At 41.8% G+C, this 13,960-nt stretch overlaps 1 protein-coding gene across 2 annotated transcripts in view; it reads right to left on the reverse strand.

Annotated features, from left to right (window-relative positions):
• Positions 1-13,960, reverse strand: part of LOC111664545 (microtubule-associated serine/threonine-protein kinase 1-like) — a 68,629-nt gene that overhangs the window by 28,993 nt on the left and 25,676 nt on the right. For both annotated transcript variants that reach the window (XM_087177358.1, XM_023419198.2), the window contains exons 3-7: positions 8,853-8,941; positions 6,809-6,884; positions 6,154-6,226; positions 2,150-2,310; positions 147-222 (exon numbers count right to left, since the gene is read on the reverse strand). In XM_087177358.1, the coding sequence (XP_087033484.1) occupies positions 147-222; positions 2,150-2,310; positions 6,154-6,226; positions 6,809-6,884; positions 8,853-8,941 (475 nt within the window). The remainder of the gene's footprint in view (positions 1-146; positions 223-2,149; positions 2,311-6,153; positions 6,227-6,808; positions 6,885-8,852; positions 8,942-13,960) is intronic.

A 13,960-nucleotide genomic window follows, 5' to 3' on the forward strand; every position in this document is an offset into this window, starting at 1 on the left:
TAATTGAAATTCAGTGTAGCTAAAGAGTTGGTCATTGCCTGTATGCATATTGTTTGTGTGTATATTTGGTGTGTGTGTGTGTGTGTGTGTGTGTGTGTGTGTGAATGCACAGTTTACACTTGTGTATTTGTTTGTGTGAGGTTGACCTTGGGGAAGCGCTCCTTGTAGACATGGTTCATCATCACTATTTCATTGTCATAGCAGGATGGAGATCGCCCGGGGCTGAAGAGATACAAACACAGAGAGCGGCAGAGTAATATAAAGCACTGACTGGGTAAACCCGAGTGTGAGGGGAGGCAGCTGGTGAGACATGGAGATAAAATTCTGCATTTTTCACTCGAATGACAGAATAATTCGCTGCTTCCCATCATGTCCATCCTGTCTGTACATTATGCTAATCGACCCATCACAAATTCTGTACACTCTGTTTCTCTGATGGATTTGGTGTCTTCCTGCATGTCATGCCCCACGCCTCCATCACAAGCCAGGTGCAGTTGTCAGAAACATGCATAAATACTTGAAGAGTCACATGTATGCTTTCCTACACACACATGCACAGACATAAAGCAAAGGCACAAATGGACATGAGGCAGAGACAAAGCACACAAGGCAATAGTATCTTCATTTCACAGCAACTCATCCTAAGCTGAATTCACAAAAGCACAATCTTATGTCTTATAGGCAAACAGATCACAGTTAGGCATCACACAATGATGTGATATGAACAGTGACAATGAGGCATTTCAGGTAAACATTAAAGGCATTCAGCATATTGAAGCCACAAGATTTTATCTAGGCCAACGACCATGGAGGAGCTCAATACAGAAACTGAATACTGATAAGTAGTGATGTGTCGTATGTAGTTAGGGCATGCTGCATCCAGAGGGGTGGCTATAATAATAGTAGGTGTGGTTGGAGGGAGTGTGCACCAGAGACTCCTGCTAATAGAGAAACTGCTGCACTCTGGAGAGGCTCAAAGCACTGGAGGCTGGACTGATACTGATATAATACCAGTGTAAAATACCCTGCATAGCTTTTTCTGTTTTGTTTTGGTTTTTTTTAACTCGGCTACATTTGTGTGTGAAGATTTCACACACAAAACATATGATTATCTTATAAAATATGATGCTATGAGCTGTATCTAATCAGTAGTGTATAGTAATAGTTTAAGGATAAGACTGGTGTTATTCCATATTTTTCTTCTTGTCAACAACAAAAAAAACAAAAAAGACCACTAGTTTTGCTGGTAAAATGTGAAATGCAGGAATTTTACTTGCAATTGATCAATTTATAATGTTGCATTGGTACTTTCACTTTCACTAGTACACTACTGTTTATTAACATCATAGTGAGAGGGAATGATATAATAACAGTGGTAAATCCAGACACATAGGAAACACATTTTCACATCTGTCAGATGACAAAACTTCAACTTAAATAGTATACACTATGTATAGATTTACATGAGTAACAAATATTATTTCCATGAAGCTTTCTAAGAAATGCTTAGAAATCCTAGAAAAAGAAATTGTCTGTAACGAGGGCCAAAAAAAAACTGACTCGTCCTCAACAGCATTTAACAGCACACACACACATACGCAGAGGGTGAATTATACAAGATAAGCAACAAAAGCTGTGTGCCTGAAATAAATGATTGAGGGCCCTCTACGTCTCCTCGTGACAGAATGAAGTTGTTCCTGCAAACAAAACATGATGCCCCTTTCATAATCTTCAAGGGCTGCTAAATGTCCTTTCATAACAGCTGCACATGCTGAATTTTGGTTGTTTTTGTTTATTTTTCTTCACCAGAAAATCTCCACAAATCAACTACTAATAAATCGGGCTTTGAGCAAAGTTGACATTATTTATCCTGAGGCACAAGCTAGAAGTCTGTCTGATGGTTTAACTGATGAATCATGAGCATTTTGTACTTTTAAAAGAAAAATGTCACAGCATCATTTTAACTGTGTGTAACTGGCAACATTTCTGTTACTAGAGATACTCCAGGTACTACAGGAAACAGCAACTAAGTCCTTATGTGAGACTGTTAAGGGCAAATTGCATGAATCAAAGTGGGCTAGATGCCTGGTGTAAGGGACTCTTTCATTTGCTAAAACTGTCTTTTGCCCATGACCTGCCATGCTCTCACCTGAGACTCCGAGAGCGAGGGCGGACATGCGGCGAGCGTCGGCCCCCGTCATCGTCCGTGATGCTCTCTGTGCTGCCAAAGTGCTTGGACAAGAAATGCAACTCGTCCATGGTCGGCTGGAAGGGCAGCTGGTGCAGACGCTCCTGGGACGAGCTGGATGACTGGAGAGAGACGTGAAAAACAGACAAGGTTAAAAAGTGAACTGCTCTTTGTTCGATTTTTTTTAAAGCCTCTGTCGCAGCTGCGACCTCAATATGTTTAAAAATAGGTACCCAGTGATGGAGAACAGGACATCAAAAACGACAAATGGCAAGAACACCTTGAGAGAGAAGAGAAGAGAAGAGAAGAGAAGAGAAGAGAAGAGAAGAGAAGAGAAGAGAAGGTGTACTATGAGGTGAGTGGGTGGAAATAACTGAAGCAAAGAAGCAACTAAGTTAAAAAGAACAGGGAATGAAAACAGAGAGGTGGAGAAACAAGGAAAATATCCAGAAGGAGTTAGTGTAGGAGGGTAAAAACAGAATAATCTGGTCTGAAAAACAGAGGAAAAAGACTGCAGGGAATGAAAGAGTCACTGCAAGTAAAAGTTGACTGCTGCCTTAAGTGTCTGCCGCCTCGGGGGGTTAACGGCAGTGCTATTCGGTCTTAAACAAAAGACTTTTCCTCAGCACAGGAGGGAAAAAACCAGCTTGGATCAATGGGAGGCTTAATGAACACATCTCCCAATGGGACACCATGGTTGGCTTTGGCCACACAACGATTTCTGCTATAAAAATCCATTAGAAAGTCCATTCAGGACTTAGCCACTTGCAAGCTGCAGAAAGGCACTGAAGTGATGATGCTGTGAATGAGGCAAGTCCAGTCTCCAGAATCAATTAAGAAGTTCCCTGGAGACAGAGTGTACTCAGATATGGAGGAAAATGCCATTGGATAAGATGACTGTCACAGATGAAAAATGTTTCATATCAGTCTTGCTCCTTTCATGCCGTCACAGTGTGAATCTCAATTCCCTTAATTGCATGCAGATTATCTTCACCTGCATCTTAGTCCCTCCCACTGAAGAGGCAAGGAAAGAGGAATTGAGTAAAGACAGTTTTAAAGAAACAGAAAATGCAACGCATGCCTTCTCTTAAGATCAACAGCCTCAAGCATCCAAACGTGCATCAAAACCTTCCTCTGTGCTTGTACTGTACAGATCCGTCCAACCACAGTTTGACTGCAATCTGATCCATGATGCAAGATAAAAGGAGAAATGAAAGATCATAAAAAGAAATGCTTTCTGATGAATAATCAAAGATGATTATTGTTAAAGCTACCACACAGTAGATCGACTGATTTTAACTAGATGGTGAATCGAAGTAAATTTTCTCAATGAAGGAATTCGCATATCCACACTCTCCAGCGTAGATGCGCTGTAAAGTGTCACACAAACTGCTCTGCAAGACTGAATCAAAAATAAATTAATAATAAATGGAGAGTGATAAAAGGAATAAAATAAAAGGGCAGTTTTCTTCACCTTTAACGTTTCATCCTTTGAACTTCCTCCATCTTTTACCCCGTTCTCACCTCCGCTAACAACTGTTTACATCTTTGACTATTCCTGCAGCTTTTCTGCACAACTTTAGCTCAGTTCTACCCCTTCATACACAAAACTCCTCCGCACACATACACAAACACACAAACACATGCACACATCTCCTCCTTTCATCTGCTCTGTTCAGTATGCAAGGGTCCTGCTGTAACTAATCAAGCGAGTAATGGCCCATGTAAGAACCAGCAGAGCACTGAAACCTGACGGGACGGGGGGAGGGAAGAGGTGAAGAGTAGTGTGGGGAAACTGAGAAACCATTTTCGACCTCATCCACCAGCAAAAAGAGATCAATCATTTGCCTACAGTGTGTGTCTCTACTATATGTACTGCTGAGAGACGGGCAATGAAAGAAATGGTGTGTGAAATGCAGCAAAGATGCAAAGCCAGTGATAGTGTTCAGGATAGCACAGCGATGTACAGGGAGTGGATTATTAGTCAACACCTTGCCTCCACCTGAGCGTCATACACATTAAGGTCCATTTCTCAAATGGACTATTTACCAAATGGACCTCGGCAGTGTTCATTCCCTTTTGAGTATTCTGTTATGCTCCAAGCATCCTTCACTCAGACAAAAGTGGACAATGTTGTTTTCTCTCTGCTTCAAAACACGTTTCACTTCCACCTACACGCACATTTATTTGTCTCAGTTACCCCTCTTTATCATCCATCTCTCCTTCTCTGGGGATAAAGAGATGGATAAAGAAACAGATACTGGAACACTGGTTTGCAACGACAAAGCAGAAATACAAATTGGTTATGTTTCATTTCAATTATCCCTGCTCCACTTTTTTCAGAAAGGCATCATCAGCAGATAAATCAGGTCGATCATATCTTAGCAACTGATCAGTTATTTTTAGGTCTGGTGGTTTATATGTGATGCATGTTCTTCAGCACTACAATGCTATTAAATAATCGGCAAAGAACACAGGAGCGCACGTGTGTGTGTGTGCGCGTCTGTGTACTCATGGCATTTAGCTGCTACTGTGGCGTGTAATCTTTTCAAAGCGAAACGAAACTAAAGTAGAAGATGCAAGTTAAGAACATGAATTAAATGCAGCATAGCGCACGCTGATTTTATGCATGAAAATATATGCAAATAAATTCTTTGAGTGAAATACATATTCATGCAAAGAATACAAAACCCACCTCATCAATTTAGCAATGGAAGAAAAATCTAAAATACAGTTCTGTGCATTGATTTCATGATTCATGCAGCTAAATTAGCAAAAGAAAAAAAAAGCATACGCCACACTTTAGTGTCTTTAAGTGTGTTCTGTTTCTCAAATGTAATGCAATGTAAATTAAAGAAAGTATGAGTTTTCACTTGTCATGCTGTGAAGAGGGGAAATATGAAGGAATCTCTCAATGAAAGCAGCTCCATAAGCCTCTCATTGAAACTCAGGGGACTTCTCAGGAGGCTGCTGCTAAACTGTGGCGTGTAGTTTGATAGCCACAAGTTTTGTGTTACAAGGGCACACTTAGTCAGCTCCATCCTACATTTGAGTGAGGATACGTTGCAGCGGCTGCTGCAGTAATAATACACGACAGATGCAGGGAAGTTGCAGCTACTGTAGTCACATCTGTGGTGTAGACAGTCATTTCGGTTACGTCTTAAAAGGAGAACTTAAAGAAAACACACTCCTCTTCTGATGCAGTCTCTGAGAGTGTGACATCACATTGATTTGGCAAATGTTTTTTGTCCAGAAGCGACTCACATTCTTTCACATACACGGGAAACAATTTGGGGTTCGGTGTCTTACTAAATCCCACCATTGACCTTGCAGTTAATGGCTATCCCACTCTACTGCCTGAGCTAAAGCCTCATCAGGCGGATGTTAGAGGCTTTTCTTCACTGTGAAAGGTGACTGCACTGTACTTACACAGTGTCGTACAACCTAAGTAAGACAAAGCACTTTTAAATGTCCTTCTCATTCACTCACTCACACACACACACTATTAAACCTAATTCTACGATGCATAATGATACACATTCCTGCCGATGGTTTCACACTGTGTCTGTTCATACTTTTTTCTTTTTTTTTTTTTTTTTTTTTTTTTTAAAAACCCCATAAGGCGCCTTTAATCAAACGAATTGTGTGTCAGACATGACTGATCCACACTGAATACAGTTAAACTCGTTATTTCAGCGATTAGTTACATTGATTTAGTCACGTGGGCCGCAGACTTCACTGGCCTCAGGTTACCTAACGTAAAAAGTACCATGCACTGTGGTGCAGAAATTTTAACTCAGATAAAACAAAACAATGGTATCAGATTGGAAATCAGTACAGGATGACTGTGTGAATCACATGGTTGATGTACTGGTATCACTATCAGTAGAGTTGCTTCTCTTGTGTTGATTGTTTTTTGTCCTCAATGAGACAAGAGACGTGCAAAAATGAAAAATGAAACTTACCGTTGAGCTGGGTGTATTGGTGCCATATCCTGAGGAAGGCAAAGAAGCCAAGGACCATCTACGACCATCAGCCCTGAGAAAAGCGGGGGGGAAAAAAGAAGAACATATGTTAGAGCCAAAAAGAATGAAAACTGTTTTTCTCTCACTTTCCATGGACAGAACTCAAATATAGTTTAGTGTCATTTCTTTTTTAGTCGCTCCAAACAATGCAATGGACCATTACACTACAGCCACGCCACCAATTTCCCCTCCTTTCAATTCATCCAATTATACTTCTCTTCCCTCTGGCCTTCTCCAGCCATCCACAAGTCTGACACTTCCTCTGAGTGAGTGATGAGGGATACACGTTTGGGCAAAATCCTGACACCTCGCCTCATTCATCTCAGCCTGATGTCACGCCTCTGTCACACAGACACTCGGTGGGAACAGCGTAGGACAAAGCTAGGGCATCGGCATGCAGTTTCATTCCGTATGTGTTTGTGTTTGTGTGTGTGTGTGTGTGTGTGTGTGTGTGTGTGTGTGTGTGTGTGTGTGTGTGTGAGAGAGAGAGTGGGTGTGTTCCCTGTGTGTAAAAATAATCCAGTAATCTACTTTGCACCGTTCTTGTAACGTTTCCTTGTGTGACTTATTGTGTGAAGAAAAGAGGGATGCCAACCTTCGAGAGGAAGCGAAGGAAAAGTGGGCAGGTCCGCTTGGTGAGAAGTTGCGCGGGCTGTCCAACGGACTGCTTCCTGTTGAAATACATATGGAAAGAAGACAAAAGAAAACATACACTATGAGTTATTTCATTTAAGGTTTTAGGTAACTACACTCTACAAGTCATTCCCATTTCATTTGGTCGCGACACCTTGAAGGAAATATTGTATTCTTATCAGCCAATGTCGAGAACAATATGAGGGTGGGCACCAAAATTTGATCTTTGTTCATTCAGTCATTAAAAGAGAAACCACTGTTATGGTTAAGATAAAAAAAACAACGACCCTCTGTGAGTCCTGCTTCCAAATCTTACCCATGAGCCTGTCCTGCAGAATTAAATATTAAAGATTTAGTTAAACAACAACTGAATGCCAGCTGAGAATCTTGTTCATTTTATTCCATAGCACATCTCAACAGAGATTTGTTTTTGCTTTTTTTTTTAATACCACCCGAGGTTCGGTTGTCTCAGACAGTGCAGAGGCCTAAGATGAATCAGCATTTGTTAGAGCTCTCTGCACAGCAAGAAATCTTTGCGCTGCTTGCTGTGATGGTCAGTAAGTCTGACTGCTGTGCACCTTGAAAACCAATGTTGGCAACTGACAACTGTGAGCTCTAATACCATCAGCTACAGTGTGACTGCATATTGAAATGTTTAAGAGTTGTTGATACAATGAGTGCATTTACATGTGCACTAGTAGTTTCCTGGTTCTGTTGCACATGTAAACAGCATATACTGGTTTCAGAAACATGGATAAGACCTAGTTTTTTAAAACCTGGATATGCTACCTGGATTACTCAGACAGAAACCAGGATACTGTCGCGTGTAAACAATTCTATGCTGGTACAGAGCATGGTGGCTGAGATGGCGACAGTCACGACACACCAGCAGAAACCATCCATACCGCTTGTCCTTATAGGGTCGCAGAGGGGCTGGAGCCAATCCCAGTTGACATTGGGCAAGGGCAGGGTACACCCCGGACAGGTCGCCAGTCTATCACAGACTAAACAACCATTCACACCTGTGGTCACCAAATAACCTGTCACATGTCTTTGGACTGTGGGAGGAAGCCAGAGTAACCTGAGGCAAAAGGACAGGGGGACGAGGGAGAACATGCAAACCCGGGTCCTGGGTTCGGACCCTGAACTTTTTCACTGTGAGGCAACAGTCCTAACCACTGCACCACCACTGCACCATCATTTAAACATGGATATGAATCAAAACAAGATAAGAAAGCAGGAAACTAGTGTGCATGTAAACTTAAGAAGTGATTCTGAGGTTTGCTGCATGTTCTTTCCATTTAATCTGGCAACACTATGTTTGATTTTGATGTTGAAAGTTAAATGAAAAAAAATCTAGTGGTACTCTTGGACAACCCTTAAGACACCCCCATGGTGTCATGGCACCCACTGTAGGAACTGTGGGAACCACTGCATTAGTGATTTAAATTCTCATGTCACAGTGTCCTGACTCACCCTGGAGTACACTTCTATGTCACTGCAGCAAGGTAAGAATTTACATCACTGGAGGAGATCTTCAGCTGGTGTCGGAGTTGCTCTTTGATGCTCAGAGTTGTCTTTTTGAGTGAGTATTTTCAACGAAAAAACAACTAGATTTCATGCAAAGAAGACAGTCACTTTAAATTTACTTTGACCCAGATTTCATGTTCTCAAAGCTGTTGTGTTTTCAGCTGCTATACTTAACTCTGTCCTCTTGAGAAAAGTAAAACTCAGGAAATCCCGCGACAGAAAAGGGAGGAAAAGGGTTGATCTTACACCAGAGTCCCAATAGTGAAGTAAAAACAACAACTGCAGAGTGCTGCTTTCTAAGTCTGGTTTCTGTATAATCAGTTTTTCAATCAAATTTTTTTTTTTTTTTACTTTTATAGTTATTAAAGTAAACGAGGCCAAATTGTCCATTAAAAAACGGAATCTAATGAGCCCAACATACTGTTTAATCTGCTACTGTGTGGTGTCTAAAACATATATGCACTGTATATACTGACCTATGTGTCCAGGCAGTGGAGAGTGCGGCCGTGGCAGCGTGGGGGACGTACTGGTCAGGATGAGGCTTTTCCGGTTGCTGGTTCTGCAACTAGAACACATGTGAGAACAGAGAGCACGTCAATATTTGTCTTTATTATATTTAAGACTCCATCAATACCAGGCAGATGAAAGCTGGTGTGCGCGCGCGCGCGCGCGCACGCACGCACACACACACACACACACACACACACACACACACACACACACACACACACACACTGCAGTACCCCCCAGGTTAATGAATATACGGTGTCTGTGTTTGGCTATGTGCTTACTTGTCACCCTGAGTAAATGTATAGCCTGTAATACAGTAAAGTATGTGTGGCTGTAAGTGTGTATGCTTTTTATATTGAGTACAGTATGTTTCTGTGTGTGTGTGCATGTGTCAGGCCATAGCACATGATTTTATTACCCACACACAGGGGAGAGGGACAAATCAACAGAGATTTTTAATTTCCTCTAGGTCCAACCCCACGATGGCCGCAGCCATGAAGTGTAATGGCAGGAGTGAGGAGGTGATGGAGGGATGAAGAGACAGATGGTGAAGAAGAAAAGGACCAGGGAGGACAGGTATAGTCCATAATGAAGATCTGAAATTTCTGAACCATGAATGATTCACTCGCTGCTCTTGCCCCACTGCTGTGATGTGTCTTTGAACAGTTCGACAAAAGAACACACACACACACACACACATACACGTAGCACACACACGCACATACACGTAGCACGCGCACACACACACACACACGCACGCACGCACAAGGGTTTTTGTCTTACATAAGAGCTTGTAAAGTGGGAAGTGGATTTTTCAGGTGTTATTTTCATGTGTGGATTGGGTTTGCTCACAGGCCTTTCGTGTCCGTGCGTGTTTGCTTCGCTGGAGAGCCTGTCAGAGCAGATTTTGCAGAGCAGAACCACAACCTGACAAACAATACACGTTTGCCCCATGTTGCATCAGCCAGCCCACTGCTCTACATCTGTGCAGGAAGTGCAGTAAATCATAGCGCGCACACACAAAAATAAAAATGCACAAACACACAACATACACCGGTTATTTGATGCATCTCAACTAACACCTCGATCTATAATCTATATCTCCATCTTGCAGTCCTCCCACATCCTCCCTTATCCCTCCCTCTTTTCCGATGTGAGTCCTCAGCAGTTGTTTCAAACGCTCCGAGACATCAAACCCCTGGCAAGATTTTATCGGTGGCAGTGCGCCTCTGTGGGCGCCAGCTGAGGGAGAGCTTGTACTCAACCTTGCAGAACAGAGGAGGAGCGTATTGAAATATTTAAGGGAAATGCATTAGCTTTGGATGGAGGGCTGGAAGTGGCTTAACACCACCCTTCGCTGCAGCTCTCAGAAGATGAAGGACAGAGGAGGCAGGGGGAAGGGTGAGGGACGAGGTGGGGACACACACACACACACACACACACACACACACACATACACACACAAAAAGTGCATATAGTATATTCCTCTGATATAATTTCTGTGTCAAACTCTTGCCTCTCTTTTCTTGAAGCCTGCCTGCAATCGTTTTTCATTTCACCCCCTCCTTAACCTGTGCTCTCTCAAATCCACATTTTCATTGCTGCTCTTTGTCAATCACAAGCTGAATCACCTGAGCACACGCTAGTCAAGCATCTCTCCACAACATATTCTTAGCTTTTGATTTATGATTCACCACATCTACAGCAGCCCTACTCTACCAGCAAATCGTCAAATGGCAGTGATTCACTCTTAGATGAAGTGTCTAATGTTGCAAGCTACATATTACAGGGAAAGAGATTTAATCTCACCTGCCTGGTTTCTGTGAATTTAATGCTGATTATTCTCAGTCTCAATAAATCTTTTGATAACTTCTAAATCACTCATCTGTTTTTCTTTCATTTCTTCTCATATCCGGATTTACTATCATTCTGCTTTCTCCTTCCAAATGAACTCTGAATGAAGAATAATTGAAGTGAGTGAAGTCAAGAAAACTCATTCTTCCCCTCTAACTCCAGATTTAAGGGTTATAGAGTCAAATAAACTATTAAAAGACTGTAACAGAATGAAAACCCACTAGGCTAAAGCAATCTAATCTTCCCATAAAGCCAGAAGTCTCTTGCAGCCACTATGCTTTATAACATTGTTATCTTAAATGAATGCTTCAAAAGGGCATCTTGCCCAAAGCATTTGTACTGCAAAAAAAAAGAAAAGAAAAAAAAGGTTAAATAGGAGTGCTGCTCTTTATGCTATACTACAGCCACATTATTTATCACCAGTAAAGGTCATACAGATTGACTTTGGGCAAACCCCCAAAACCAGGCATGAACCCACATATAGGTTTACAATAGTGAGAGTAGAAAGAGCAAAGACAGACACTTTTTCCAGGCATGAAAGAGTGAGAATTATACTGTCTATTCAACAGCATACTGCAGCTGCATACTGGTCAGTTTGGGGTGCTTGTGTGGGACAGGCTGATGTACAGACGACAGATGGGTAATGGGTGGCACTCCACTGTTTCAGTATTATTCTCCTATAACAATGTCAGACTTTAAAAAAAGGCCTCAAAAGCATCAGAACCAGAGATTTTGTCTTTTTTTATTTTGCACATTCTTCTTCCTTGTTAACTGTTTATTACATCCCTATTTATTATGTACTAAACTGCAATGAAAAACCTGCACACAAAAGTGCATCTATGTTACAGTATGACATATATATGTATATATATATAACATATATGAAAATCTGACGTTACTGTGATGTGATATTTCTTTATTTTCTTAGTTTTCGGTCAGAAAAAAACTGCTAAATTTTAGCTGTGTTTTTCTTTCTCCCCTCATTTCTCTCTTTAACTATGCAGAAAGGTACGGCAGCATATTCAAGGAGGTCATGTTCACCTGTCTTGTCCAGTCATGTTCCTCATCTTTCCCAGAAACCCTGGCTACATAATTAGCAGTAACCGTGGTGGCAGTCAGTGAAGGTTACGGGACAGGAGCTATAGGTGGCTTTAAGGGCTTAAGGCTAACACCCTGTAGATTCACTGGAGTGGGAAAGCAAAAGAGATAAGAGGTGGGAATGTGCTGCGGGCGGAGGGAGGAATGTGTGTGTGTGTGTGTGTGTGTGTGTGTGTGTGTGTGTAAGAGAGACAGAAAGAGTTAGTATGCTATGCATTGCCATCTTTAAATCATAAATCTGAGGCTGTCTCTGGTTTTGTGGTCAAATACACACTCTTGCTCTATATCATCCACCACCTCCTCTGTTTTCAGGCAGATGGTGATATTTGGATTCATTCAGTCATGTACTTACGCATAAATGAATTTTGAATAGAAAGTTGAAGCTTTACTGACGACAAGACACTTTCCTTTAAAATATTCAGACCCTTTCAGATCCAATTAGGTTAATCAAGAACAAATTCTCTCTATCCGTAATGAACTGACCAAGAAGAAGAGAGATGAAGAGCCGTGGGAGAGGGACGAAGACGTGAAGGGGAATGTACAAAGTTTCCATAGCAACACATTTGGAGTCACAGTCAAAGGAAGCAAACTGTGACATCCCCAACTGTTTTCTTTCTTTCTCTTGTTTCCACCAGAGCACACAATGAGAAACACGCAGCTTGTGTTAAACAAATAAAATAATGAAGGTGAGCATCAGATTGAATGAGCTCTGATCTAAGGCCAGTAAAACCAAACAAATATGATCTCCGCCTGCAGAGAACCACAATGCTGTGAGTCAGAGTCTGTTGATACGGCTGAGCCAAAGACTGTTTGTGTGTTTTACGTGTGAATGCCAGATTTAATAATCCATCATAATCCATTGTGTAATCCATCATGCAGGCTCAATCTGTGTGTGACAGAGTGGGTAGCGGTGAGACACGTGGTGCTGTCACTCAGACAGAGTATGATGCGTTGGGCTTAATGGTGCATGCTGTTATTGTGTGGGCCTCTGCTGACGGACACCAGAGCTGACGAGAAAGCTGCCAGCAACTTTTAATATGTGGCAGAAAGAGTGGATTTCTGATGGTGTCAGGTACGTGTGGCTGAGCCTGTCAAAGGGTGTTTTTTTTTGTTTGTTCTGGGGGGTGAAGGTGGTTTTTGCATCAAGGTGGTCACAAGAAAACACCTCCAGAACGACAAACAAGGGCAGGGGAAAGAGGAATAAGGGAGGGAGGGAGTGGGCAGTGTTGCCAAATAAAGCACAACTAGTGTTTTTTTATGTTTTGGCAACTCCAGGACCTTTGTTAGGGTTAGAGAAAGATGGAAGACTTGGTTGAATATTGAAAAAGTCGCTACACAAACACAAAGACATAAAGCGTTTTGACCTCAGCTACAAATGACTTCATATAACGTGAAAGGTGATACTTGCAGAAAAAAAGCCACAGACAATAATCACCAACACTATAGCTTTATGGAGCATTGCACGACTTTAAGTTCATTGTTTTGGTTTTCCTGCCAAAAACATAACTGCTTTGGTTCACTCTCTGTTCTCATTGATTATTTCCAGTCGCAGGAGGCTGAAGATGAACCCACTGTAGACTAGCTGCTAACCACCAAGTTGCAGAGTGACCAAGTTGGCGACGAGCGAGAGTGTGGAGACCAAAAACGGAGCTAAAAGAGAATGAAAATTGAACTTGCCGTCACCAGATGACCAGGAAATGACCCCAAATGAATGCTAATGTTACTCTGTATATGTTAGATATCCAAATAGGCAACGCTTTGACATTTAGAGCAAATGCATTGCCATAGTAATGCTATTTTAAGCCAAAATTTAACAACACAGACGATGCAGCATGTGAACCCAACTCTCCAGTGTCAAAGCAACCCAACCACCCCAACCCAATCTCCTCACTAAGACTTCTGTGCAGGAAACAGACGACAAATTTCCTGGATAGTACACAAATTGCCGGTAAACATAATCCAGGCAGCAATCACAATTCCTCCAGAACTTCTTTGGCAAAGCAAATTAGAAGTATATCAATGTATTTTGTAAATGACCCGGCTGCATGTTGACACCGCGATGTTAAGAGGATATTATAAACAGACAATATCAAAGGTGACTAACAGGGATGCAAAAAGAGCC

The sequence above is a fragment of the Seriola lalandi genome, unplaced genomic scaffold (assembly GCF_002814215.2).
Source record: "Seriola lalandi dorsalis isolate HSWRI2012SDOR001 ecotype SW California unplaced genomic scaffold, Sedor1 jcf7180002054591, whole genome shotgun sequence".
Classification (NCBI taxonomy): domain Eukaryota; kingdom Metazoa; phylum Chordata; class Actinopteri; order Carangiformes; family Carangidae; genus Seriola; species Seriola lalandi.